The sequence below is a fragment of the Drosophila hydei genome, unplaced genomic scaffold (assembly GCF_003285905.1).
Source record: "Drosophila hydei strain 15085-1641.00,03,60 unplaced genomic scaffold, DhydRS2 tig00008125-arrow-arrow-pilon, whole genome shotgun sequence".
Taxonomy (NCBI): domain Eukaryota; kingdom Metazoa; phylum Arthropoda; class Insecta; order Diptera; family Drosophilidae; genus Drosophila; species Drosophila hydei.
In genome coordinates, this window is record NW_022045835.1 from 543,799 (window position 1) to 571,365 (window position 27,567).

At 41.1% G+C, this 27,567-nt stretch overlaps 3 protein-coding genes across 4 annotated transcripts; all 3 read right to left on the reverse strand.

Moving 5' to 3' along the window:
• Window positions 1-530: 530 nt before the first annotated feature.
• On the reverse strand, window positions 531-9,646 carry LOC111604609 (transient receptor potential cation channel protein painless). Its single transcript, XM_023322723.2, has 4 exons — window positions 9,580-9,646; window positions 3,176-3,428; window positions 1,131-3,113; window positions 531-1,066 (listed from the first exon to the last, which is right to left on the reverse strand). Exons 2-4 carry the CDS (start codon window positions 3,392-3,394, stop codon window positions 590-592), a joined length of 2,679 nt encoding a protein of 892 aa, XP_023178491.2. The 5' UTR covers window positions 3,395-3,428; window positions 9,580-9,646; the 3' UTR covers window positions 531-589.
• A 1,325-nt stretch (window positions 9,647-10,971) lies between these two features.
• LOC111604605 lies at window positions 10,972-12,016 on the reverse strand. Its single transcript, XM_023322718.2, has 2 exons — window positions 11,268-12,016; window positions 10,972-11,209 (listed from the first exon to the last, which is right to left on the reverse strand). The coding sequence occupies exons 1-2, from the start codon at window positions 11,952-11,954 to the stop codon at window positions 11,099-11,101; spliced, it is 798 nt and encodes a 265-aa protein (XP_023178486.1). The 5' UTR covers window positions 11,955-12,016; the 3' UTR covers window positions 10,972-11,098.
• A 628-nt stretch (window positions 12,017-12,644) lies between these two features.
• Window positions 12,645-27,348, reverse strand: LOC111604561. 2 transcript variants are annotated; one of them, XM_023322672.2, is made up of 10 exons: window positions 27,222-27,348; window positions 20,347-20,731; window positions 19,345-19,437; window positions 19,044-19,262; window positions 17,763-17,873; window positions 17,468-17,704; window positions 17,222-17,302; window positions 16,670-17,160; window positions 16,354-16,578; window positions 12,645-16,290 (listed from the first exon to the last, which is right to left on the reverse strand). In XM_023322672.2, exons 1-10 carry the CDS (start codon window positions 27,243-27,245, stop codon window positions 13,072-13,074), a joined length of 5,085 nt encoding a protein of 1,694 aa, XP_023178440.2. In that variant the 5' UTR covers window positions 27,246-27,348; the 3' UTR covers window positions 12,645-13,071. The 2 variants fall into 2 exon arrangements, with proteins under 2 accessions (XP_023178440.2, XP_023178432.2); XM_023322664.2 differs by having other exon boundaries at window positions 16,354-16,608.
• Between the last annotated feature and the right edge of the window lie 219 nt (window positions 27,349-27,567).

A 27,567-nucleotide genomic window follows, 5' to 3' on the forward strand; every position in this document is an offset into this window, starting at 1 on the left:
TTTGAAAAAAAAAGGAAAAAATTATTGAAGCATAACAACAGTTGACCACGGTGCACAGCGGATGTGAACAATGTTCAGAGTAAAGCATATAGTCTATATAAAAAATTAAAATAAATAAATAAAAAGACAAAGAATTTGTTGATAACAATATAAAATAGCAAAACAAATTGTTTTCAGTTGAAAGTTCCAAATATATATATATATATATATATGTATATATATAGTATATATATGTGGAGCAGATCGTAACTATTATATAATAGTGATTATTTCCATTCGGTTAATAACTCTTAAGGGTTTTTGTTAAATTTCATTATATTTATATATTCATATGTTAATAAAAATAATTTCCAACTACAAAATAACAGCCAAGTGGAAGCAGGACGCAGGATACAATAGAAACAGTGGGCAGGAGCGTAACAAAGTATGTATGCGAGGGTAGTCTAATTAATTTCTAAACTTAAAAAATAAATGTGAATTTTATAATATTTTTATATTTATTTTTATATATAAATTAATTTTTATTATACTTTCTTATTAAGTTTCATAATGTTTTTAGGCTACCCTCGCTTATGTACACCGCCATTAGTTACTTTTGCAGCAGCTGCAGCATTTGTTCCAGCTTCTGTTCGATGTGCTCTAGGCGTCTCTCGGTGTCAAGCTCTCGCTGGCGCTTCTGCTCGCCGCTGGATCGCTGCTCGATGAGTGCCAGGGCCAGCTTGACGGTGCGATTATCAATGCGGGAGTATTTGCCCTTTAGCTGTTTATGTTCGCAGTCCTGATTCGTGGGCAGCGCCTGGAATCGGACATTGTTGCGCTCCCGCATCTCGGTGGGATCGATCAGCGGTATGAGCACCTTGTTGCCATCGTTGGGCAGCACCGAGATCTGACGCAGCGCCAAATAGTTGGGATAGATGCGCATCAAACGCTCATAAGTCCAGCGCAGGGGTTTCGTGCTCATCAGGTAACCAGTGCGTCCTTTGCGATCCATCAACACCTGCTCATAGCGCAGCAGCGTGTTCGCGCGGCAAATGGCGCCATTCAGCTCCGCCTGGGCTTTGATGGCCTAAAAAAAGAACGGCAAAGGCTAAGTAAACGAGCAACTAGCGTTCAGTAAGGGATTAGCTTACCTGCGTATCGGATACGGCCAGGCCATTGAGCAGGTTAAACAGCACAATAGTCATGAAGAAGACGAAGAGCAGGAAGATGAAGTAGGTGGGCACACTGTTGAATTTGATGTCTCCAGCATCGAATTCGCCCGTAAACATGACTATGGTCTTAATCAGCGCCTCGATGGGCTTCGAGAAGCTATTGAAGCCATCATCCTTCTCAGCTCCCGGCTTTGGCTGCTGCTCCTGGTCCTGCGGCTTGCCGAACAGTATGTAAAAGCACAAGCTGAAGGTAACCACGAAGATGGAGTAGAGGCCAAAGCTCTTAATGAAGCTACTCGAGACAGCACGTAGCATCAGCATGTGCGTCGATATCGATAAAACGGGCAGCGAACCGACCAGCAAGCAGAACTCCAAGGCAACCAAGAGGATCGTGCATACAGCGAGTACGCGCTGTGTCTCCTTATCGAAACTCGACTCCTTGCACGTCATAATGGCCAAAACAATGAGGGCCAATTCCAATAGATTGGTAAGTGAGAAGAAGTAGTTCCATTTGGGCGCCATGAGTAACTGTATCAGCTCTCTTATGATCAGATAACAAATGCCCATCCACGAGGCGATGGCGAAGATCGCAGTTAGATTCGTGTCGCTCTCGTGGAACTTGAGCAGCGTGTAGACGACGATGGCGCCCGTGAAGAGGGTGTAGATGACGAAGTTGATATAGAAGATGCACGAGAGTCGATGCCATTTCAAAAACAGAAAGCTCGAGATTAGGGGATGCTGCAGCAAATGTCGCAGCTCCTTTGATTTGGCTATGCAAGCGATGGGCGCCATTTCGTCCTGCGCCGGCGTAGGCTGCCCCTTGAGCGGCTGCTGCTGGAGAATTGGCTGCTCTCGCATTAGATTCTTGTAATCGATGATTATCTCAAAGTTTTGATCGCCCGGCTTTTGGGCGTTTGTCGTGATGCACGAATCGAAATGCTGCTCCAACAGCTCCGGCCACATATCCTCTATGGCCAGCTCACCGAAGACGCTCTTCGCGCCGATGTAAGCACCGCGACTGAGCAACGTCTGCACCGCCTGCATATTGCGATATTTGACCGCATAGTAGAGCGCTACTTGGCCACTGGCATCCCGTTCATTGATGTCCACCAGCCGGCTATCGAGCAGCAGCTCAAAGCAACGCGAATGATCGCAAAAGTTATCCAGCGGCTGTTGGTCTAGCCTACTGATCACGGCGTGGAGCAGCGTGCTGCCTGGCTTCAATTTGAGCTCCGGATGCTGCAGCAGCTTCTCAAGTGCACGCCAATTGCCCCAGATGACGGCCAGCTCCACAGCCGAACCGTCCTGTTCCCTTGGCCTCTGATTGATGTTGATGCCTGTGTTGAGTATGGCCTCGAAGGCGCATTGCTTGCCCCGCTTTATGGACTCCAGCAGCAGCGGCAAGTACTGCTCCTGCTGTATGTTGCGCTGGTTATCCTTGTCGCTGAGGCTCTTGTGCTTATCGAGCAGCTGCTCGAATTGGGAGTCATCGCCATCGCGCAGGTGCCGCAGCAGTCGTTCAACATCAATTTCTTCATCGACGTTCACCAATCGTTGCGGCGGCAGCTGCAGCTCTGGATGCTGCGCCAGCAACATCTCACGCACTTGACCATTGCGAGAGGTGTCGATGTCCAGATTGGGCTGCTGCAAGAAGAGCTTCACCAGCTCCAGCTTGTCAGCGTGCTGTATCTTTTTGTTGCGCAGCACCAAATGCAACGGCGTCTGCTCGCCCTGATCCACGACGTTGGGCGAGGCGCCGTAATCGAGCAGCTGCTGCATGCATCTGTGCACCTGCTGCACATTCTCTGGCGTCAAATTCTTGGCCAGTGAGTGAAGTGGAGCTAGCTGTCCATATTTACGATCCACCTGCACCTCGGGACGACGCAGCAACACCGCCAAATTCAAGGGATCTCTGGAATCAGTGGCGTAGCTTATAGCTGCCTTGTTGTGCTTCAGGTTGATCTGCAGGCGTGAAGAGGCTTAAGATAAGCTTGAGCTCTAGTTAGCGTTCAGTATCTACTCACATGATTCACATTGCAGCCGTGGGCAAGACACTCCTCGATAAACTCCGCACAGCCAGGTGTCGACAAAGCCTTCTCATAGATGCTCGCGTGCCGCTCGTCCTCCAGATTGGGCTGTGCGCCCATCTGAAGCGCCGCTCTGAACTCATGTAATTTGCGTTTGGCCAGCGCATCAGCCAGCTGCGTCTGTGGATCACTCAAACCGCAACCGGTCAAGTCCATCTTGCTTGTGTAGAGGTAGAGGTAGAGGTGTTGACTGTAAAGGAAACGGCACAGGTGAGCATGAGTCTGGCCTAGCTAAGCCCATGCTAAAGATGTCTCTGTAACTTGGCATCGTAATAGAAATGAATCAATTCTAAATATTTTATATATGCGGTGGATACTCGAGCACTTCGGGTTTTATATTGTTATAGAATATATTATATATATATATATTATATGGAATATATAATTATATATTATATGGAAAGTCATTAAGTCATTCTTAGTCGGAATGAAGTGACGAAACAGTCGATAGCTGTCTGTTCTCTCGTGTGATCGATTGCACAGAAATATTCAAATATTATTTTATATTATGTTATATATATATATGTTATGTTATATATATATATATGTATATGTTAAGCGAGGATATGACTAATTCTTCAATGATTATCATAAATCATATATATGAGCAGCTCTATGGGGTTTAACAAATGATTTCTTCAAATCTTATCTAAAGTCTTATCTTATCTAGATTACTTATACAACTATCGACTGACCCTCGGAAACAGTAGACCAGAGCACAGAAAAGCAGAAACCCACATTCAATTTAAAACGTAGTTGCATTTGTCCAGCTATTCCATTTGAGCTATGCTAAATGCGAGATGGGGGCATGAAACCTTGAAGCTAAACAAAAGTTTTTGGCTGCCACACACACACACACACACACACACACACACACACACGCACCCACACACACACACAAATATAGAGAGATGCTTGACACACGCTTCATGGTACGCTGATTTTCACAAGCTGTGGAACGGGCGGGTTTTGGCCAAGTGTTGATGGCAGCTTGACCGTTTCTTTTTGTTTTTTGTTTGGTCAAAAGCTGCTTTACAGGTTTTAGGTTTTTCTCAGAGACAATCCAGCAAATACAAGATAATAAATGTACAATTGGATTTTGTGCGGTAATTAAGGAAAGCGTTCGCTTAAGTGCTTTCTGTGGTTCGCTCTCATCTAATTGCTTATGAAATTAAAGCAGTTGTGTGGGCGTGGCTCCATGTTAGCCTTGTGATCCGCTGACTTGGCGTTCATGGCGGACTTTCGGGTTTTTCGTTTCAGAACCATCATAAAGAATAATCATAAAATAATCGACATATCAATATCAATATCAATTAGCAATCAATTTGTTGCGCTTTACGCTTTCAATTCTTTTGCGATCTTTCGGGCCGCAAAGCTCGACTAGAAAATGCCGAAAACACCAATGAAATTTATGGCAGTTGGGCATAACTGAGCGTGTAATACTCGTTTAAAATGAGCGAATGATGTGATGTTCATCTCCATGTGGGAAGCAGTAATTATTTTCCTAGCAAACTTAAAGATCTTAAGTCCAAATCTTGAATTGTCTGAGAGCCTTTAGCACTTGATAGGTAGACAAACAGAAAAACCAATATACTCTTTATGCACATCTGGAACGAGTATTAAAGTAAAAACGAATTTAAAGCGGCTTCTGCTGCTTCTTCTTCTCTTGGGAGGCTATTCAAGTCGAATCTGTTTTGACGCTTGATATGTGTGAGAAATCGGCTAATCACGCCAGAAGAAGCTCATTTGAATATGCCCCAGCTGCTGTATATATAATCAACTGTACAGCCGAGTAGAAGAAGAGGAAGATGATGCTGACCAGCAAGAAGAAGCGAGGCTATCGATTAGTAATCAGCGAACAACTAATAAGTAGCTGTCGTCATTTGATAGCTTTTACAAATTATTTATTGTAAGACGAAAAAATTTTGGTGCTTGACCCCATGTCTTGAGAGCTAACTCCAGCAGGCATTATTTGCAGCATCACTTCAGCTAATTGGCTGCCTTTTTCTATCGGCTTGAGCTGTCTCTATTATTACATTGAAGATAAATGATAATTGGTGCGGCCTATGAACTTGGATTGTGTTTATCAGGCAGACTTTATTGGAAGGTGTTAAAGCCGCTTAATTAAAGGCAGCAAAGATTCGAACTCTGCACTAAATGGAAATTTTGTTAATACTTTAACAAACTTAAGCTTATTTACATTTGAAATACGAAACATTAGCTGGACATGACTCACTAGCTTTGTATTCAGAAAGGGCAAGGGTTCGAACTAGGCATCGAAACTATATGCTACAATATATATATCTATCTATATGTATATATATATAAATATATAACATATTGAAGTACAAATAGAAGCTGTATTTTGAAATATGCTCAAGCAGACTGACTAAACCTACTATAAGATTAGTCACAGGTTCGAACTACCAGCCGAGTCTGAAACAATATAAATTCGTAAATATTATATGCCTCATTCCATTGACTTATGGAATTATATGGCTTCGAACCAGGCATAACTTTCACATGTATAAACATAAAGATATGCAGATATTTAGATATAAGAAAACATTCAATTCACACTTGCTTTGCCGACACAAGTTCGAACTCCGCAATGCCTAAGGCTAAGGCAACTGTCGTAATATAATTGTCAACACATTAGCCTCAGCATTATTTGCCTTTGTCTGCTGTTTGCAAAGCCAATTAAAGCTGTCGCATGACAAAAGAATTCATTGTTTAATAGCAAATAGAACTTAGAGGTATTAGAATGAAGTAATTGAGCAACTGTTTGGTCTTCAGCTGCTTCTCTCTTTACTTTAGCTCTGAAAAGTAAAAGTGCCAAATGCAATCTCTGCTGCACTTCGAAGAGCTGGACAAACTTGTTCAGCGAGTTTTCCTTGCAAACAGAAATTGAAGAAACAAAAGTTGAGAAATAAATACTTCGAGGAAGTTTTGCGCAACTCAAGTTCCATGACAAGTTTATTGCACGGATAGCATAAACAAAAAATAAAACGGAAAAAAGAAGCAATTAAATGGGCTTCAGTGGAGAGTGCCAGACTGCCAGATACCCACGAAGCCTGTGTGGAGCTGTTGCTCGAAGCATGTATCCCTGTATCTGATTGATGAAGGAATGTCCGATCTTATGGAAATAAAAAGTATAAGTTTTACTTTAACGGATGCTTTATTGACTTGACGGCAGGACAAACAGATAGACGCATCCATAGAGGAGCAGAGAAACATGCCCAAGAACAGTGGTACATCAGCACTGCAGACGGGGGATACTGATCTGGAATATATATACGTATATACTTTATGTGCTGGAACACTCCTTCTTTCGACTGTTACATACATTTCGACGAAAACGTTACACTCCAAACTAACATTTCCAATGGTTTTAGGGCATCAAAAAACCAAAAAAAAAAAAAAAAAAAAACATTTATGTTTGTCAGCAATTTTGGGACTCGAGTTCGCTGTACGTGACGAGCTGTCTCTAAGAGGGAGACGGGCGTGTCGAAAAAGTCGGGCAGCGTGATCTTAAAAAATCTCTAGAAGCTCTCCAGATGGGCCAACTGCACACACGCACAGTCAAGTATATATATATATATATATATGCTATAAGCCATAAGCAAAATCGTTACACTTTTGTTTGTCTTGAACTGATTGGCTTTAGCGAGCTTCTGTTTATTTCATTTATGGCCATTTTTAATGCAGCTGCAAAAAAACTGTTTACATTAAGAAGAAGTCTATAAACACGAACGAACACACTTTTTCATAGAGCTAACAAAATCTTGTTTCTTAATGCGATCAAGTGCGCAATTATAAACAGTTCATGCTTAGCAAGCTGCAATGAGCTAGAGTCGAGTGCGCTCGTATACCCTGTATCTTCGAGAGAAATCTTTAACAATTTCATTATGCAATGACTTTTCGAAGCTTAAAGAGTCTAAACGAGGAGTATTTATATAAATATATATTTATATATATACCCTGTGATTAGCTTATGTGAAGCTATTTAAATGTCTTCAAAAACTGCTTTGCTTGTGGTCAGCTCTTTTTCTAACCTAAAGAAGGGAGTCAATATATATATTTTAAGCATACATATTGTCTGTTATCATCTATCTATATAATTATATATATATATATATATCGAATTTGAATTTGAGATATATTGTATAAGTATAGCTAGATATAAACCCTTTAATCAGCTTCCTTGAAGCTAGACAAAAAATGGAACTTTTCAAATTTTCCTTTGACTTTTGCTTTCAAATCTTTGTTAAACTTTTTGTGGATATTAGAAAATGTTAGTCATACAACTATATATATTTATAACTATATATATTTATAAATAATATTGTGTATATATTATATAACATAACCTGTAATCAGCTTCTTCAAAGCTTTTACAATTTTTCTATCTGCCGTAAAGCTTTTTGGTTTTAATCATATCTACTGGAAATTTTCAGAGCTTTAAACAGGCATAGCAGACACTATAGACTCTCTACGAACTACATATATTCAGTAATATATATGTTTATGAAATAAGATAAAATAACATAAAAAGCCGCTTCTCTTGCCCGCTTCACTCTCTGTTGCAATTGAAGCAAGCTCTTTTTTCGCTAGTTTTCAATGGGTATTAGGAAAGCTTGGCCCTAGTAGTACAGCTCGTTTCTGCTTTTTATCTTGTCTTTAGTTTGAGCATCTCCGAAATTGTCATCATAAAAAACGTCATAATTAAGATGGATGTGCTTGAGGAGGGACTGAAGCTGAGCCGTCTGAGCATGACTTCATGCTACGCTCTTTTCTCTCTGGCTCGCAATGGCATATGCCGAAAAAAATTCATTTCCAGCATGGAAACACAATACACACACACACACACACACACACTCACACAGAGACAATAAGTGGATATATATAGTGTCTATATACCCAATGTGCACTTCATAAACAATTGGCTGGCCTAGATGGAGAGCAATAACAAAAACATTTCACGATTACAATAACAAGAGGTTAAAGTGGGCAGAGGGAGAGGGCAGCAGAGTGTATAGGGGCTGCCCCTCTTTCAATAATTTGTAAAATTAAACGAATTAAATACACACACACACACACACACACTCACGCGCACAGAGAGTGTGGAAAATCGTGGCGAACGATCGAGATTCGCTGCTTGTGTTAAACAAATGCCACGACATATTCCAATTAATTATATAAAACGAATCTAAAATTTCAATTGCCAGCTAAAGAGCTAACAGTTATTGGGTTAAGTACGACACCCCCACCCACAGCCAATCAAATATGTGCCAGCTACGCCACGCTTTATGGCTCGAAAGATAAAGTGAAAAAAAAAGTACAAATCGTGGGCGGAGCCAATAGCAGCCAAGCAGGAGGACGGGCAGGTAGCCAAAACGTTAGCTTCAAGAGCGATTCAGCGAGGTTTAGGCATGTCCATGCCTTAAGCAGTCAATTATTTAGTTTATACAGCTAGAGCAATAAACATATGCAAATGCCAACGCACACATGGACAAATATAGAGTTGGATTAATGTACACATAATTGAGCCTAACGGAAATGGCGTCTGTGTTTATGTGTGTGCGTGAGCGTGCCTTAAGCAAATGTTAATTGAGGAACGCAGCAAAAACTGCAATCTATACATAAATAAATATATATATATATATATAGTTATATAAGAGTATATATATATTGATTCTCTCATATCACCAGCTATTGCCTGGCCAAAGGCGATGCCTTAAAAGGCAGCTACAAGTGTTTTTTGAATAGATCTACCCACTGAATAAGCCAAAAAATGGTTTAGAAAAACTCTTTTTAGATGAGGTCACAGTACTTTTAAAAAAGTTAAAGACAATATATATATATATATATATATATATATATATATATATATATATATATATATATATTTTTATGCATGAAATAGTGTTTGAAGTCTTTTAGTCATTTGTCTTTAAAAATTTTAATTAATTAATTGCAGTTTCTTTTTGTCGTTGTTTTTGCGCGCATTTTATTCCTTGATTCGAAAAACGTGTTTTTGAACTTTTTTTATATTTAATTTATTGTTGTTGTTGTTGTCGTTGTGTGTGGGTCGTAAGTGCTGAGCAGTTTGCAACTGCGGTTTGCTCATTTGTATTTGTTATATCTGCATTACAAGCATGATTCACTTTAACTGTCATTTCGTTTATTGAAATCTCTGTCGATGAGTCTGGGGAAACGGCTTCTTTTGAGATAAATCACTTTCGATTTGCATATTTATGATTCATTTCGTTTCGAATATTTCAAGTGTTCAGTTTCATTTCGAAAACTGCCATATTTGGGTTTTTATTTTATACACTCACTAAATGCTTGCGCGCCAGACAACTGCACTCCGAAATATCCAAAGACCAACTGATCAGCAAGTTGAACCGATCAACAAGCGGCGATTCCCAACAAACCAAAAAGCAAAGCTGTACATTTTAACGGAATAAACTAGAGGCAGGCAAAAGTATGCCATGTGAAAGCGGCGAAAGGGTTTCAATAAAGACAACTCCTGAACGTGGGCAACACTAATTTTTAGTTAAATAAAGCATATTAAAGAAAAGTAGTTAAATAAATATTTGTATAACTGATAGCTGATACGGTTACGGATATCATATGCAAATACATAAACATTAACATGTATAACATTGCAAAATAAATCATTTAATTTCTTACTAACAAAGCAATAACTTTGCTTCACTACACATCTGCAATACCAGTTGGATATCAGAAAATGTAAGATCTGACAAGTCGAAGGAGCTGCCACAAGGGAAATTCAAAATATTTCTATTTAAACTGAAGTCCATTTCACATAATTACAGTGCATGCTTTCAGGCATTTTTATAAAATGCACCGACATTAATTGTTAACAAGTGCTGCATACTTTCGGGGTAGTCGATAAAAGCTGCATGTAAATAAATATACATTATTGGAAAAGTGTTGCATACTTTTGAGCGATGCGAGTATTATCTGCAGCTGCAGATTTAAAGAAAGTTTGTCTCTATAAATGCGCATATCTCGAACAAATATGGTCCGATTGAGCCTAACGGAAATGGCGTCTGTGAGAGTGTGTGAGAGTGTGTGTTTATGTGTGTGCGTGAGCGTGCCTTAAGCAAATGTTAATTGAGGAACGCAGCAAAAACTGCAATCTATACATAAATAAATATATATATAAATATATATATAATATAAATATATATATATATATATATATATATATAGATGCGAGTATTATCTGCAGCTGCAGATTTAAAGAAAGTTTGTCTCTATAAATGCGCATATCTCGAACAAATATGGTCCGATTTTGAAATGATATACCTTTTTGAACTCGTATTAAGCTACACTTTCGTTTAGCCTTACAGTTTTTCCAATCCAAGTGATGTCAATTTTTGGCAAAAAACGTGATGGTTAGCCCATGTTTTTCGACAAAAATCGACTTTTCTTGAAATTGAAAATTGTTTAACGCAATCGATTCTACAGATCCTCACGAGCACAAAATGGTATCTCTTTCGAAGATCGGACATATAGTAGAGAAGATATGATAATATAGTTATATTTATGACCAGAGCTGCTGCTTGAAGCGCTTTAACATAAACCGTTGCTGTTGCTCAATACCCCTTTAACATAAGCTGCTCCACAAACGTTTAACAGAAGCAACAACTGTAGAATAACAGCTGCTACTGTAGATTAGAAAAACATGTCAGATTTGTTGTGTTGAATTATTTTTTAGAATGCATAAAGTTAAATAATTATTTAATCGCAGCGAAGTTTAACAAGCGCTTTCAGTCATATTATAAACATATATACTTAAACATAAATTATTTATTAATTTGATAAAAGTCAGATCGCCGGGCCCCAAGAGATGACATCCAATGCAATGCCCTTCAGACTCTCAGCATCGATCTCATGGCTTGCCAACGTTTTAATAATTTTCTGAACATTCTGTGATTTCTGTAAAGACAAAAATACAATAAATATGAAAATAAATATGATATAGTGCATTTCCTACCATTGTTTTGTCCAGAAGCGATTTGAATGCGTCGCTTCGTATGGCTTCATAGAATTTGGGAAAAACTTTGCTACTTTTACGTTTCTCTTTAATTAACGCCACAAAACGGTCGCGCGGCAGGTGCGTCAACAGCTCCTGAGCGAAGCTCACAAAGCTGTTGACACTGGTAGCTAACTTCTGCGCTTGAGGTAGATCCAGTGGCACAAGAACCACGACCAAGTTCTTCAAGTCCCTGTCATCCGCCTCCTCCAGCTCTTCGGCAATGCCATTTTCCATAACTGATTTATAGCCATAGGTTTTGTATGCATATGCTCTGAGCTGTCGTCTGAGACGTTCGTCGATTACAATTCTCGATCTGATAGCCTTATCATTCAAATGCACGAAATTTATAACCTCAATTATCTCGGGCAACGATTCGGCGAGTTGCTGCAAGTGCTTAAAATCGGAACTGCGCAGAAACTTGATCGCTTTGCGGAATCCCGAATCCGTTAGCATATGTTCTGCGATGACCTCATCGATAACAATGCTCGGTATCAGGTCGATGAAGTCGCGTAGATCCTGCAGCAGCTCTGGGGAGTAGGTGACACGATCAACTTGCAACTTTGCTGGCCACCAACGGCTGCTGCTTGCTAAAACCGAAGCGCCGCACAACGAAAAACAAACAATTGCGAACAAAATCTTCGACATTCTCAACTAAACTGATCGACCCACACTCGTCCGTGTTTGACGGAGAACTGACGCTCTACTTGAAAATGAATTATGCTCAGCGTCTGCTACTCACGCATACTAGGTTACTGTATAAGTTTTTCAAGAGAGACGCCGAAAAGCGTCGCTTGTAGAATCACAAAGAAAAAAGAGGTTACGTCGATAAGACTAAGTTGTTGAATTGTCTTATCTTACAATGAGCGTTGGAGAGAGTAAACACATATGCACATATATTTTATGAGTACATACAGAAGTGATCCGCTTATGTTTGCACATTTTCGATTGAGACGCGCCAGAGAGAGAGAGAGAGCGATAGAAAATGTATAAGAGTATAAGTGCTCGTCGCCTTTTGCTTTCCTTACCTTCTAAAGAGCGAAATTCAGCGGGAGAGAGCAAATGCCGGCAAGACGGTTCATTACGCATAAAGCAAATCAGTAACAAATTTACAGTGGGCTTAATTGGTATGCGAACGCGATAATTCCAGATATTTGATACTCGTTTTAAATTCGCAATGATTTCTTTAATTTTATATTACTTATTATAACTATTATTTTTTGTTCGAAATTATATACATGAATTATTTTATAGGTAAACTTATTGATATTTCATGTATGCATATAATCCTATATCTAGTATATACTGAGACTATAATTAAAGATTGCACATTTCCGGCCCAAAGACTGCTAACATTTATCACAATTCGCATCCGATAACTAGCTGATGCGATGTAAGCTAGGTTTATATATATAAATAAATACGTGAATGGATATATAATCTACATAATTGTTCAGTTAACTATAGAGTATTCATTGCTTGTCTGGTATAAGGAGAGTTCCACAGTGATGTGTCACCTATAGAGGCAACTATTGCGATATCACCTGCAGTCAGCCCCTACCCTACTTACACATATGTATATATAATTCTTATATTTAGGTATAAATTGCACCTTATGGTTTGGCAAGAAACATAGTATTATTGCACCTGTTGGTTGCTTAACTTAATGGAAGTCTTTCGTCTGGTTCAGATATTGCACATTCCTAACCTTTATATATATATTTATGCATATAAATATGTATATGTGTATGCATATGTAAACAAACTAACTTTTGCGGATCATCTTGTAGAGCACAGAGTGGGTTTCGATGCTCTCCGCACCTGATTCCCACATGTCCTCGGCATTCGTCTCCTCGTCGGAAGAGCCGCAACAGGTGCTGTGACCTCTGCGCTGCTCATCCTCTGAGGAGTACGAGGACATCGTATTGGAGCAGTGCAGCTCATTGGTTTGCGAGCGAGTCAGAGTTTTGTCAGATTCAGCATCGCTTATATCCTCGCCAGCATTTGGAGCTGGTCGGTTGTTGCCCGGTGAGACCATATGCTCGAGATCCTCAAACCGTGAGGCATCCATCTCCAACCTATTGCCATTCACGCTCTCCTCCTCATTGTCCTCGATGGTATCGACGCGTATGATCTGACGCTTGAAGTTGTAGCGATCGTAGACATTGCGTTTGTACAGCTCCGTGGAATCGGTGCTCATGTACCCGCTGTCCAACTGTCCGAAACGCTGCTCATAGTAGTTCTGGCCCACTGGCTGTGTCTGTGAGCCCGGCTGCGCCGCTGCTGCCTCTATGATGGAAGCAATGCCATCCTCATCCTCCAAAAATCCAGCTGCATTCTTGGTGCCATACGTCGGAGCTGGACTTTGGCTTGGGCTGAACTTGTTGGCCGCCATGGTCACAAATTTGCGCCAAGCATTTTTCAGATCCTTGGCCTTCTTGGCCCGATCCTTTAGGCCAATGGCAATTTGCATGCCCGCCGTCAGTTGCGCCGGCTCAATCTCACAGCGATAAACGGTCTGCACGTTTACATTGGCGCCGGTTGTGGAGGTGGTGACGCCAATGTTGGCCGCTCTTTGGGGATAGGCGATGCCAACGGGCACTCCAGCATTCCTGTACAGCTCCTTGGTGCGCTCTGAGAGATGGCTGCTGCTTCTATTCGACCGCGAGCTAATGGACAGCGCATCAAATTGATTGAGATCCACGTCCTTAAGGTTCTTTACATTGTTGTTGTTGTTGTTGTTGTTGCTGGAGTCAAGATCTGAGGTGTCCTTCAGCTCCAGATCCAGCTCCTGCTCCTTTTCCTGTTCCATTTCGTTACTGCTCTCACGCTTCCGTCGATTGAGATACTTGTTGAGGCTGTAATCATTGCGCAGGCTATTCATTTTCTTGCCATAGATGCCTTCGATGCCATCGTAGTCCGCATCCAGCTGCGCCTTCTGTCCCAGCACCGAGGCCTTTCCCTTTAGCCGCTTCGACTGCTCTGTCATGGCCGAGATGACGCTGGACATGGTATTGTTGCAGGAGTTATCCAGGGTATCCGAGACGCCAGTCAACTCGGTTATCTCGCTACGCAGACTGCAGGCATCTTCATCAACAGCTCCTCTCTCTCCAGTCTCCTGGTAGCCAGGCGAGGGCGGTGGCGGAGGCAAGGGACGCTTGTTGTGCACCAATGGAGCGCAGTAGTGCTGCTTTGCCTTGCTCGGCTCAGCAGCCTTGGCCGGCTGCTGTTTCTCCGGCAGCTTGGGCGAGGATATGGTTATCGTAGTCTTATTAACACTTGCCTTGGTCACATCCACCATGGACAGTGTGGGCGAGGATTGCAAGCCACGCTGGCGCCTGGAATGCTTGGCCTCCAGCGTCAAGAGGCGACCCTGTTCATCGCTCACCTGCTGCTCACCCTTGAAGTTCTCCTGCACAGCCAGAGGAGATTCGTAAATCTCGCGCAGATTGCGAAAAGAGTTGCTGGAGCGTAGTATAAAGGAGGCTGTGCGTGGCTTATTCAGCTGGCTGCTCTCCACCGGACAGCTGCCCAGCTGGCGACTGAGATCGGGCAAGGAGTTGATCTGATTGTAATCCTCGACCTCGGCTCTGCTCTGACGACCATGATTATCCCAGGCATTGACGTCGCAGAAGCTCTGCTTCTTGGGCTTGCGATCGAGTGTGTCCGGTTCGAATTGATCGCTGTCTGTGCGCTCCATGTCGGAAGGCGGCTCGTGCTCTACCTCGATGGTCATGCTGCCACGAAAGGGCGTGTCGTACTTGATGCGTGCTGCCGCCTCCTTGTGCCGCTGTGCCTGGTTATGCTGCTGGCCATGCTGATGCTTGCTAGCTAGACGTTTCTTCAGATCGCCCTCTTTGCGAAATCCGTTGATGCGATCGTAGACCGTGTGGCTGATCTCCATCTCCTCCTCCAGCGGCAGAGCTGTGCTTAAGCTGGGACTGAGCTGTGAGCTGACATCGGATGAGGGCGAGCTAGAGGAGTGTGAGCTCTTGCGTTTGCTCGGCTCCAGACGCTCCAGACTATCCGTTTCATAGTCCACGATCAGATACTGCGGCGATTTGCGCCTGTAGATCGGCGAATCTGGCTGAAACTGCTTCAGGCTCTTGCGGCTCAGTGAACTGTAGTCCGGCGTGGGCACGGATGGAATGCTGCTCTGTGTGCTGCTGTAAATATCCTTGATTTTCTTCTCGATGGTGCTGTCGTAGTCCGGCGTGGGAATATGCGCCGCATACTCGCGCTTCAGCGAATCGTATATCAACTCCGCAGGCTTCATGTTGCGCAGCATGTTATAATGCTGCCGGTCGAAGGAGTTCAGCGAGGTGGGCGTCGAATTGGCCGCTGCGAATTGATCTAAGACGTCGCCCCGTTTGCGCAAGGATTTGGAACGGCTGGAAGTGCTGCGCATGGAGCCCACCGGCGAATCGGCCAGCATGAACTTGGGATTGTTGTAGATCTCGCCGCCAGTTTCCGCAAAGCTATAGACATTGGCGGATACGGTTGCCGTATACGCCGTATAGCTGTCATAGGAAGGAGATTTGGGTTTGACGGGCTCGGGACTGGATTTGCTGGAGCGCGAATCCTTGTTTGAACTGGACTGGGACTCGGACTTGGACTGTGGCTCCAGTTGCGACTTGGGCATGGGCGGCGGAGGCGGTCGCTCCTTGGGCGCTGAAATCTCCTTGCGCTGCGTGGCTTTTGTGGGTGAACCGCTGCTCTTCTTAGACTGCTGCGTTGGCTCCGAGTTGGGTACGCTCTGCAGCCACTGCTCAATGCTGTTGCGCTTGTCGCCCAGGCTCTTGGCTTGCAAGTTCTGCTGCTGCAGCAGCGGTGCTTTGCATCTAGTCGAGCTCGAATCTAGGCTGGCCTCCTCGGGTATGATATTGAGCGATGGCTGATAGCGCTTCGCAGCCATCTTATACTTGGCAATGGCAATAACCTCGCGTATCTTCTGCAGAAACTCAATGGCAGCTTGTGGCGGCTCCTGCAGCGCAAATACATGGAGATCAGAAATGGTTTCAAGTAGAGCAATCCCAATGGGACTTACCGCTAATAAGTGGGGCTCAAAGTAAGCCGGATTAAAGTAGAGCTTCTTGCGCACATTGCCATTGACCATGGCGCGTAGATTCTCCAGCTTCTCCTCGCTCATCAGATCCTCGATGACAGCCACATTCTCTGTGGGCAGGCACTCGTTGTCCTGCAGAAAATCCTCTGACTCGAGGGAGGAGCTCTCCGCCCCAGAGCTGTGACCCGGCTTGGGCGATTTGTTCAGCTGTGGATGCACCAGAACCGAAACCGAAGTCTGCAGTAGAACCAGGTCAGGCTGTCTAGCAACGATCAAGTGTAGAGCTATTTCCACTCACCTTTATCTTCTCCTCCATCTCGCACTCGGAGTTCGAGTTGGAGATGTCGCTGGCAAAGCCCGAATTGTGCTCCCGTTCGCCCAGCTGCGGAAAATGTTGCAGCAGCGGATTGTTCTTCACAATGCCCAGATCATCCTTAAGACTGGCCATGCTGGCACGTGTGCCCGCCTCATTGCCATTCCCATTGCCCAGGCCCATGCTGTTGGCCGAGTAGATGCTGCCCACTCGGCTAAAGGGTGCTCCATACGTCACTTGATCGTTCTTCGGATAGTTGATCTCATTGGCCAGATTGTCCAGCGAGTGCCGAGAGTTGTGACGTCCACGACTCTTGCGCTTCTTCATGTACAGATAGAGAAACACGGACGCGACATAAATGAGACCCAGCAGCAGGCTGCAGATGCCAATGACCACATACTCTCGCATGGTCATGCCGTCCGAGGTGGACGCCAGAGTTGTCGAATTGGCGGGCTGAAAGAAGACCTCCGGCACATCTAAGCGACAGTTGGGAGGCACATTAAAGCTGGCTGCAGATGAGCTGCTGCGGATACTTACTGTGCGTATACTTGACAGGACTGCCATTGACACGGAAGGCAACGCAAGGAGAGTGCACATTCTTAGGCGGCATCAGATGATCTACGAGAGAAAAGAGAGACAAATAAGGGAATTCCAATAGCTTAAGCTGCTGTCCTTGGCTTATCTATTGACAGTCTTTCTGTTTGCCTCTCTAAATATTTGTCTCGCTGTCTGTCTGTCTGTGTTTGTATCTCTCTCGATCTTTGGCTTTTGGATTACACTCACCTTTCTGGCTGGCATTTAGGGCCACGGTCATGTCGCGACACACCAGATGCACCACGATGAGACGGCCCTGCATCTTCTGCCTCAGCTCCGTCTCGCCCAGCCACTGCAGAAAGCTGCGACCCTCGTCGCGAAACATGCGAAATGGATAGTCCGTGTCAATGGGGTTACGCAGATCCGACCAGCCATTTGAGCTGAGGTACTGGGCGCCCGTAACCGCACAGACAGGCGTGTGTATGTCTAAATGCACATACATATATATAGAGTTGGGTATATATGGTGTGTGGGCTATACTTACTGGGAAAACTGATTTCTCTGCTGGGGTAAATGATTTGGCCGCGCAGCGGCAAAAACACAAATGGAATTTTCTCCGACGATGAGCCGCTAACAAATGGTGAGAGAGAGCATTCTGCAAAAATAAATAAAAGAAAAACATAAACAAAAATAGCTCAATGAGAAAGTCTGGACAGCAACGACAACAACATTAATAAGAAATATGAATTAGAAATAATATCTTAAAATTTATATTACAGCAGTGATAACATCAGTCGATCTACTATTGATACACAGCCAGACGAAATTTCCCAAAATAAAAAAACGCTCTTACTTTCCGTCTTGATGGATTTTCGAAGGTTTATTGTTATTGTTATTGCTGTTATTGTCATTGTTGTTGTCAGCGAAAGTTGGCTTAAACTATTTTTCCTTTCATAAAAGTGCTTCGACTTGATTTGTTCAATAATAGCACATATTTGCCATGCTAGTCGATGGCTACAGCTGCCGTTTGTTATGCTTTTCGTTACCCTAACACGCGCTGTTGCTTGACTTGCGTATGAGCTGGGGCATACAGGAAGCGAAGCTATGCGGAGAATATAGGGCATATATCTGAGAGGCTTCTAAAGTACAATTTTGTGCAGTGTCGAGCATCTATTATAGACTAGAGAATTACCTTTGCTTTATATGAAATAAATCTTCTAAAAAAAATCAGCTAATTCGGTAGGTCATATGCTCACATGCTAAATTTTGGGTTGACTAAAACGAGAACTTTCTTTTAGCTGATCTCATTTAGGCTAGGAATTATCTTATGAATTTTTACAGTAACTGAAAATATTTCGAAATGAATTTAGTTGCTACATGCTATTGGTATTTCCCTACTCTCATTTTAGCCTTGGTCAACCTATCTCCAGTTAGTCATCTGCAATTGCAGCGTATCTAGACTTCGACCAGCTCTATTTAGGGCTCTTCTCTTGTCGCTGTGTCGCTTATATTTTGCGTCACGTTTCGTTTTCATTCTCCAGTTCGAGCGCTCGCGCCCTGCACAATTTTGTTATTATTATTACAGCATTTCTTTTTCGCAATCAAAGCAGAATAACATAGTTGAGCAACCATTGTGATTTTTTTTTTTTGGCTATAATATATATTCAGCTAACAATGCCTGGGAAAATGGCAGCGAAATTTCCCAGCGCCACTTGCCACTTGTGGAAATGGAGCACACAATTTGCAACGAATTGGCTGACTAATTATTTAGCCAGTGCTTCCGCGTCATCGTCATCGTCATCAGCTCATCCACTCGAGCACTTACCATGTATGTCATCCACACAGATGCCCAAATCCTCGCGATAGGCGCGCAAATATGGCAAGCAGCGACAGCTGCAGCCGTCCTCGTCGGACGCATCAGCCTCCTTCTGCATAGCCACGCCTCCTGGCTGGGCATTGCCCCGCTGCAGTTTCATGCGACGCGTGAGCAGCTCAAGCCTCGAGCTGGCCAGCGAGGCGGTGGCTTGACCCACTGCATCGGCAGCTAAACAAATCAAATAAACAAACAACGCCACAGATTAGGCAACGTGTGGCAAATAAAATTTCCATATGAATAGACCAGTTACCGTTGGAATCGCCACCCAGACGCACGACAGCCGCTGTGCCGCTGGACAGGCCGATGCAGGTGTCCGCGTTGCAAGCGCCGCCGAGACCCAAGCCTGCGTAAAAAGAAAGAGAAACTGTTAACGGAGACAGGCCGAGTAAGAGAAGGGAGAGATGAAGGCAGGCAGACTGACAGAGTGGGAGAGCTGAAGAGAGGTGAACGGGCAGAACTGTTGTCAGCTTGATTTAAGCCCGTCACAACAGAACGAGCCAAGGGGCTACACTGAGAGAAGCAAAGGTTTAAGACAAATAAAATATATAATATAATAAATAAAAATATACAAAATAAAGAAAAGATCTAAAGCGATATAAAAGAGAGAACAAAATTATCTAAAATGGCTTAGAAAAAATAGAGCTTTGAGCTGATGTTTCAAGTATTCTAGCTGCCTCTGGTATATGATTATTTATTCTCTGGTCCATTGTGTTGATATAACGAGATTCCGTTTTCTTTGCATTAATTCAAGCTATACATAATATCGTTAGGTTAACTTAAATTATTAATATAATCATAAAAATCATGGTGATCAATAATATATATTTGCACAATATGCTTACAAGTTAAGAAGATGGAAAATGTTGTTCAAATTGAAATAAGTCCAAGGAAAGTAAATTCTTTATCTCATATCAAATGAAACTCCAGTCTTTAGTCTGGAGACAAAAGCATCTAATATATGATAGTATTTATATATATCAAATATTCATACTATAAACTCTCCAAAAACCTAGTGAAATTATATAAAACTTTCATTTTGCGTCTCTCAATTTAAAGTCAGTTAAATTTCTGTGAGTGTAGCTAAGCTTGGCTAATAAGTTGACTAGCTGGAAATTAATGCTGCTGTCAGCAGCATGGCTCACAGCATTAGCAGCATCAGCAGAAACAACAGCTACAGTTGCAGCTTCAAGCATGAAGCTTAAGCTTTTGGATTTGTATTAGGGGTTATATAGTATATGTAGTAGGTGCTTACCGCTCGTATAGAAGATATCGCCATCGTGATGCCTTGTCAGATTGATTAGCTGTCCGTTAGACTGTTGCAGATCCTCTAACAGTAAATTTGCTGGCATTAAATCTGCTAGTTGATTTCTCTGAATGTCGCTGTGTCGCTTCTGATTGTTGTTGTTGTTGTTGTTGTTGTTGTTGGCAGCGGCAAAGACAGCCGCTTGGGTCGCTGCCAAGGAGGTGGCGCCAATGACCTGCCCGCCAGCTCTGCTTGCAGGCGCTGTGGGCGTGGCGTCTGCTCTGTGACAGCAGCAAGCGAGCAGCAGCAGCAGCCAGAAGGAATAGCCAATGTTGGAGCGAGACATCGCAGCAAGCGCATCATAGCTAATGCATGCGACCGGGTCGAACTGGGGCTAAGAAAAAATAAATAACGAAAAACAAGCACATTTAAGTCATAAATAAGTTGTACAAGAGAGAAAACGCGCCACTAATTAAAACAAATCCAAAACGCAACACCGCGAAAAAACAGCAAAAAGGCGAAAAACACACAGAAACCAAAGAAAACAATTCAAAAGGTGGGCTGTAAACGGCTAGAAGATACGCTGAGCACGCGGAAATATTGAGATATATATTGAGTAAGCTGAGGTGAAATATAAATTCTAAAATTGAATGGCTTTAGATGCTCTTGAGTTATAACTAAGGCAAAAGATGGGATATTGCTCAAAGTAAATTGAATTAATATATACTAGATTACTTTAAAACAGATTATAAAATTAGAAAAATCTGATAATATGCTTATTCTTAATCGAGACAGAGCTCACATCTATATCAAAGAAATTTTAGTGACTTAGATTTGATAGTTCTCGACTTATGTTTAGTATCGAATTGAATTTTTATTGGCAGTAAAATAAAAGTTGAATAACTTAGAAAGAAAGAAATATAAAAATAAATTAATATTTATTATGTCTTAAGTCGCAGACATATCAAACTAACTTCAAATGTAAGTTATTTCTTACATGTTAAATGTCCTAAAAACTTCTACATAGCAAATTTTATGACACTCGCTCTTAAAGCTACGGTAAAAACAAAGACTTTAATTTAATTTTTATAGTTATTGTGAGGTAGAATGAATGCATAACTTATATGGCGAATAAACTAACGGCACAGATAAATATTTATAATTTGAGTTCTTAAGTCTTGTAGCTTGGAACTGCTTCGACTCCTAAGACCATTATCGTTATCTAGAATCTGTAAGCTTTTTATGTCTAGCTACATGTAAGGGGAGGCTGCAACACACGTTGCCACATAAACATTATACCCGTTTTGCTCATTTGCAATAGCTTCAGGGTATGAAAGAAAAACAAATACGTTTAGATTTCCCCACTGAGTGCGCTTGTCCACACACACAACACACAACACACACGCACGCACACCCAGGTGACATTCTTTAAGCGGCGGTAATGAGGCAAAAATTGTTGTCGTCCATTTTTGTAAATGGAGCAGCATCAAAAGCCAAGTGGTTGTTGTTGTTGTTGTTGTTGTTGTTGTTGTTGTTGTAGTTAGTTGCTAGTTGCAGCGGCAGCTAACGGACAACATTTAAACAAATGTTGCAATTAAAACTCGTTCTGCGAGGCGAAATGTATATACTTATAAAAAAACACCACACACACGAACGCAGCACCACCAGCAATAGCTAACAGCACCACCGGCTAGAATTATGCAGCGGTGGAGCAAGTGCGTCGCTTCTGCCTGGGAACAAGCTGCGTATATGCCACACATATGTATCTAACCTGGCCTGGTCGCCGTATACCGTTACAAATGCGACTGCAGTTATGTCTGCTTAATCTACATATAGCCAGTAAGAGAGAGAGAGGGAGAGGGGAGATCGTTGTATTTATACCGCTAATCAGTTGCACTTTAGCCGCTTGACCATAATTTACATAAATATTTCACACAAACAAAACAGCACCAAAATATTATTGGGGACTTCTAACTGTTTGTTACACTTAAGCTATACACAAAGAAGAAGAACAACAAAAACAACAATAGTCTAAGTGGAAACAATCATTATGTTTTTTCTTCTTACTTCTATTTTGTGGCTCTAGAATATGAGAAGAAAGCGATAAAAAAAGCAACAGTTGCGGCCTAATTTGAAAGTAAAATTTTTGTGTTGTAAAACTGAAGTTCGTTGCCAGAGTCTTTTGATTTGCTAGTTCGTTGCTTGAGTCTGTTTGATTGAGCAGTCAAACAGCGAACCATTTTGTACAGTTAGCTGGCACTTAAAGATTAACAATAATATATAATACCATGTATTTATGGATGAGGCTGCTGTGGCCCAATCTCTTTGCATTTTGAAACAATTTAATGACAGAAATGACCTGATTTTCAGCTCGATTTTTGTTTGGCTTGTTTTGCTTTGCTTTAGCTGGTGCAGCAAATGGAATGGTTGACTGATGTGATTTTGATGATGCGACTGGGAATTGTTGCGCTTTTGACTTGACTTTTTGCATTCGTCTAAACTCAATTAACAGGTAATTGAACTTTGCGCGCCAGGTGCATATATTATATGTATGTATATATGGACAACATGCTGCTGCTGCTGCTGCTGTTGCTGCATGCACGTTCATTAATTATTAGGCAACACGATATGCTGCACATTGTTCTAAGTTTGCGCATAAATTTATGTTTCTCTCTATATATAGCTATATAGACACAGATACAGATGTATATATATGCAGCTGTAACCTATGCACACGCAGATGCAGCGCACACACAATTGTTGTTGTTATGGGGCATTGTCTGCTTTTGCACTCGCTACACTTCCGAGTCCACGTCACACTCGGCTCACTTTTAACACTTAGAACACACGCTAGTCGCGTATGATTCTCTATATAGACTGCTCTCCTCTGCTTCACTCTTTGCTCTCATAACAAATTTGAAATTTATTCAACATATTTGCGGCTAGCCCGCTGGCTGGCTGACTAGCTGAGTGGCTTGCTGTTTGGTCCATTGTGTGGTTAGAGAAGCGCATCATTTGCTCGACGCCTTAATGTGCTTTAATATGTACTTATGCCTGGCCTGGGCTGGGCTTTTAGCTACGTCTGGCTAGGGCTGGCCAACGGTTTTCAAAATAGTTGTTAAAACTAAATTACGACAGTGCAATCAACTCCAAGTCGAGCTCCACTCGACTGGTCAGCTACCATATTGACCATATTGCAGGTTGGTCGTATTTTTTTGGCTTTGACTGGGCTTCAGTTTGGTTTGGCTCGGTTCGGTTGGGTTTGGTTTGCTGTTTAGTGTTCGGTCAAATTACTTTCACCTTAAAAGATCTTGATCTATTCGTAGTGCCCCTGCCCAGTGACCTAAACTCAATGGTCTGATAAGCTTAATTTCATTCAACTGCACAGCAAGGGCAGCCCCAGCCCCAAAAAGGGGCCACAACAAAAAGCCAAAAAAGAGAAATAAAAACAAAAACCTTTTTCTTTTACTAGTTATTAGAAACGTTGGAAATGTGTGAAAAACAGCTTGATAACGTTGTGGAAATGTAACCATATGTGGCACGTAGCAGCAGCTAAAGGTCGAGCGCGTGAAGTGTGTATAATATGAATGAACAGTAAATGGAACTAGGGCCGCGCTGGCCAACAGTTGCTGATTGAGAAAAGACATGCTAGAAGACTGTATAAGGCTTATATGATCCATATTTTATATAGCACTATATGGATACTGATCTATTGAAAGAATTGTGGATATTACAATATAAAACTCTTTAAATTTAGTTTGACTTAAGCTACAACATTTTTGAGTAAGATGCAGCTAAGAAGGCAGTTATAATTGGTCTTCTAACTCTTCCTAGAATATTTAGCGTTTTTTAAGAAACTTTTTTAAAGGAGTTAAGATTTTCCGTACAAACGCAATTTTAATTTAGAATTAAGAATTTTAAGTTCAACTAAAATTTCTGCCTTTAGTTAATTAATTTAAAATAAATAAATCAATCTAACGAAGCTAAACTCAAGACACGTTCTTGGTAAGAGTAGCCAAAGGGTCACTTAAAAAACTTTTGTTGGACCTCAAAACTAACCAAGAACAGTTAGTTTTAATTTCCAGATTCTAGCGAAAAACTATAAATTTTTTGTTGATAATTGTTGATAATTTTTAAATGTGTTAAACAAAATCAACTAAGTATACTTAAGAAAATTATATAATTAATAATTTATAAAATATACACACAATTATGAATATACGAGCATATATGTATATTCCCATATGCTCTAAAGTATCTAACTAAGTTTTCAACAATTCCCAAAAGTTAGGTGCCATAAATCACAGCGAACTAATCTGTTATTAAAAATTGGGTCGATTCTTGGCTCGCCACAAAAGACTAAAAATTCGCTCGACGCGACATCCGTTTACTGCCTGAAAGCCGTAGAGAAAGGTTTTAGCTAACGTTGGACAATGGTTTTTATAAAAACATTCTTTCAATTTCTTTGAATGAAAAGCAAACAAAACTAAATGACATTGCTGATATGTATAAAAATATATAATCATATCATTTGCATATCTAAACTATACACTATATACTTGGTCTCTTAGTTTATGCCCCATGATAAATTCACTGTCACCATTTAGGCCTCAGATTCGTGTTACCAAAATCTTATTGTCACCCAGAAAGCTTCAAGAGGCAATCAAAACTTGCTGCAGAGTTCTTGAGCAAGCTTTATCCAGATCTTGCCAACAACAATTCACAGAGCTAACTGTAACTTTCTTGTTATTTTTTTCGGGTTGGGCAAAAGGAAATGCAAATTGTACTCACAGCTCGTTCGCAGGTTCCGGCCAATGAATATAAATTAACACCTCAAGTGGAGTTTGCGGAAAATGCTTGAACAATTGCTATTTAACGGTACAGCTCTTGGAGCTTGAATTTTCGCATTGCTTTGGCAAATTTTCTTTCGTTGAATATTAACTAAATACTCCACTTCATACGATTTATATATACATATAAATTTGATTTAGCACACATGAACTACACTTGGAAAATCATTTTTCCAGTCATATTTTGTACACATTTTTCACATTTGTTTTTATATTCGTTTTTCTTAAATATTTCTTTACATATTTTTCGTCACGCCAAAAACAAACACTTTTTTCTTTTTCTTTTTTTTTAAGCAATAGAAAGCTTTTTTTTCTCTTTTTTTGAGTGCTTCTTCTTGTTATTTGAAGTTTAGTTTTTAAGCCGCTGGCACGTCTATCAAGGTCGCCATCAACGAAGCGACTGCGGCTTGAGCCGAGACGCTGAGGAAGTCGGCGAAAAATTTTCTGCTGCTTGGTGCTTCTGCTGCTTGGTGCTGCTCGCTGCTGTGCTCTTTGCTCTGCTCTCAAACGAGTTTTTCTTTTATATATTTTTCATTTGTTGTCTTTTGACTACTTGGCTTTACGCTCTTATATGTCGAAAGTATAAGTTTGTTTTGACAAATTGTATAAGAAACGTTTTGATGTGTGCGAATGCCAGCTAATTAGCGTACTTAACATAGCAAGTATACGCAGCGTGTGCTGTTCGATAAGAAGACGCAGATAGATGCTGCCACTCGAGTACCGTTTGAAGTGTAAATAACATTGCGTGTCTGGACAGCTAACGGTGCTGCCTCTCTCACTTGGATCACTTGGATGACTGTTGCACGTGCCACGAGTTCCACAAAGAGAAATGCCGCCTTTTCGGCCTCGCTCCAATTTGATTGGCCACATCAGTTGGCATCATTTGTCATTGGTTCAACATCATTTGCAACAATTTACAAAGCCATTTTCAACCTCTTAGTCACACTTGAGTGTTTTCTACTCTACCAAATTAACTAGAACAAGTGAAAACTTTGACAACTTCACGTCGCATTGCGTTGCATGCAACAACAACAGTTTCCATTGAATGGGCACAAATATGAAAGATCCTTACAGCTATTTGACTCGCATTCGTATCGCATTCGATGTTGAGTTATGAGCGTTGCCGTTGCTCAAATTACACGGACAATCTGTTTGACATAAGCAAGTTATAGCATATAAGGCGTTCGCTGCGTTTGCTGCGTTTGCTGCGTTTGCTGCGTCGCCATCCAAAATCGATTACACAAACTGGTTTCAATTAAAAACAGTTAAGTAGCCAACAACAAAACTACTGCAATAACAACAAAATATCGACAAAGAACTCTCATATATGAATTGACGAACTTTCAATGCACTTGCCACAAACATAACTAGCAAAAGTATAGCCATTGACTGGGGTTATCTAATATAATGTATTACCTTTATACCAAGTCGAGTTCATAGTTTATTATCATAATTAACTCTTGTGCAAAGTGTTGCATAAAATCTTAATTTGTTGAAATTAATTAATAGAAATTATACAACTATTTTGATTGTGCACTATAATTGAGATTTGGCCTATATTTAAGAAGCATATAAATAGATACTAGAAATAATTCTTATAATACACAATATATGAATATAGATGGAAAAGAATTTGTTCTTTGCTAGCCTCATTGAATATGAAATTGTGGCCATTAAAAAAAACCTACAATTCTAATTTAAAGAATTTTTATAAACAAAAAACATGAAGTCGCGTATCAAAACTTTGACATCTGCAGAGCAGCTCACTCTCCAGACTCCAGGCTCTCCAGCTTACTCTACAGACTTAAAACTGATAAAAAAAACTTAAAGAAATTTTGCTAATAAATTGAATGCCTATGAAAAACATTGAACAATGTTTTTTAAATATTTGCTGGAATAGTAATTTAGCTTTATGTTAAGAAGAATTAAACTCTAGCTCTATAGACACAGAAAACATTCACCATAACCGAAGAGCTTGAAGATTGGGATATTCCAATGAAGCGCAGTGTACCATATGAAGCAAACGCAACTCACCTTTAAATTAACGTATTTGTGCATGGTAAATCTTGCTATATTCCATACAGATTTTCACTTTGGCATAAATTGAAAAACAAAGGCAAACAAAAGTTTTTTACAAAATACGAAACTCAACTAAAGCAAAAGTTTCTATGATTTAGAGTTTCAAAGTGATTGAAAAGAAAGAAAGCTTTTCTATAAAATGAGAAACTACTTTGATCTTAAAGATTGCGTTCTGCGTTGATCATTAATCAAGCCAGTCCAAAGACACAATCTTTTATTGTCATAGATAATTAAAAGGCATGCAAGCCTGAACAAGTCTTGACAAATTTAGAATACTCTCAGTTAGAGTATATTGCAATAG

Excerpts from the sequence above, each read along its gene's own strand:
- LOC111604561 (XM_023322664.2), bottom strand. The coding sequence starts at position 27,245 with ATGCACAAATACGTTAATTTAAAG. Across the intron at positions 20,732-27,221 it reads ACAAATACGTTAATTTAAAG|CCCCAGTTCGACCCGGTCGC; the intron begins GTGAGTTGCGTT and ends ATTTTTTCTTAG. Across the intron at positions 17,161-17,221 it reads TCCTGTCAAGTATACGCACA|ATGTGCCGGAGGTCTTCTTT; the intron begins GTAAGTATCCGC and ends ACTGTCGCTTAG.
- LOC111604609 (XM_023322723.2), bottom strand. The coding sequence starts at position 3,394 with ATGGACTTGACCGGTTGCGGTTTGAGTGATCCACAGACGCAGCTGGCT. Across the intron at positions 3,114-3,175 it reads ACGGCTGCAATGTGAATCAT|ATCAACCTGAAGCACAACAA; the intron begins GTGAGTAGATAC and ends TCACGCCTGCAG. Across the intron at positions 1,067-1,130 it reads TGGCCGTATCCGATACGCAG|GCCATCAAAGCCCAGGCGGA; the intron begins GTAAGCTAATCC and ends TTCTTTTTTTAG.
- LOC111604605 (XM_023322718.2), bottom strand. The coding sequence starts at position 11,954 with ATGTCGAAGATTTTGTTCGCAATTGTTTGTTTTTCGTTGTGCGGCGCT. Across the intron at positions 11,210-11,267 it reads CGCTTCTGGACAAAACAATG|AAATCACAGAATGTTCAGAA; the intron begins GTAGGAAATGCA and ends TTGTCTTTACAG.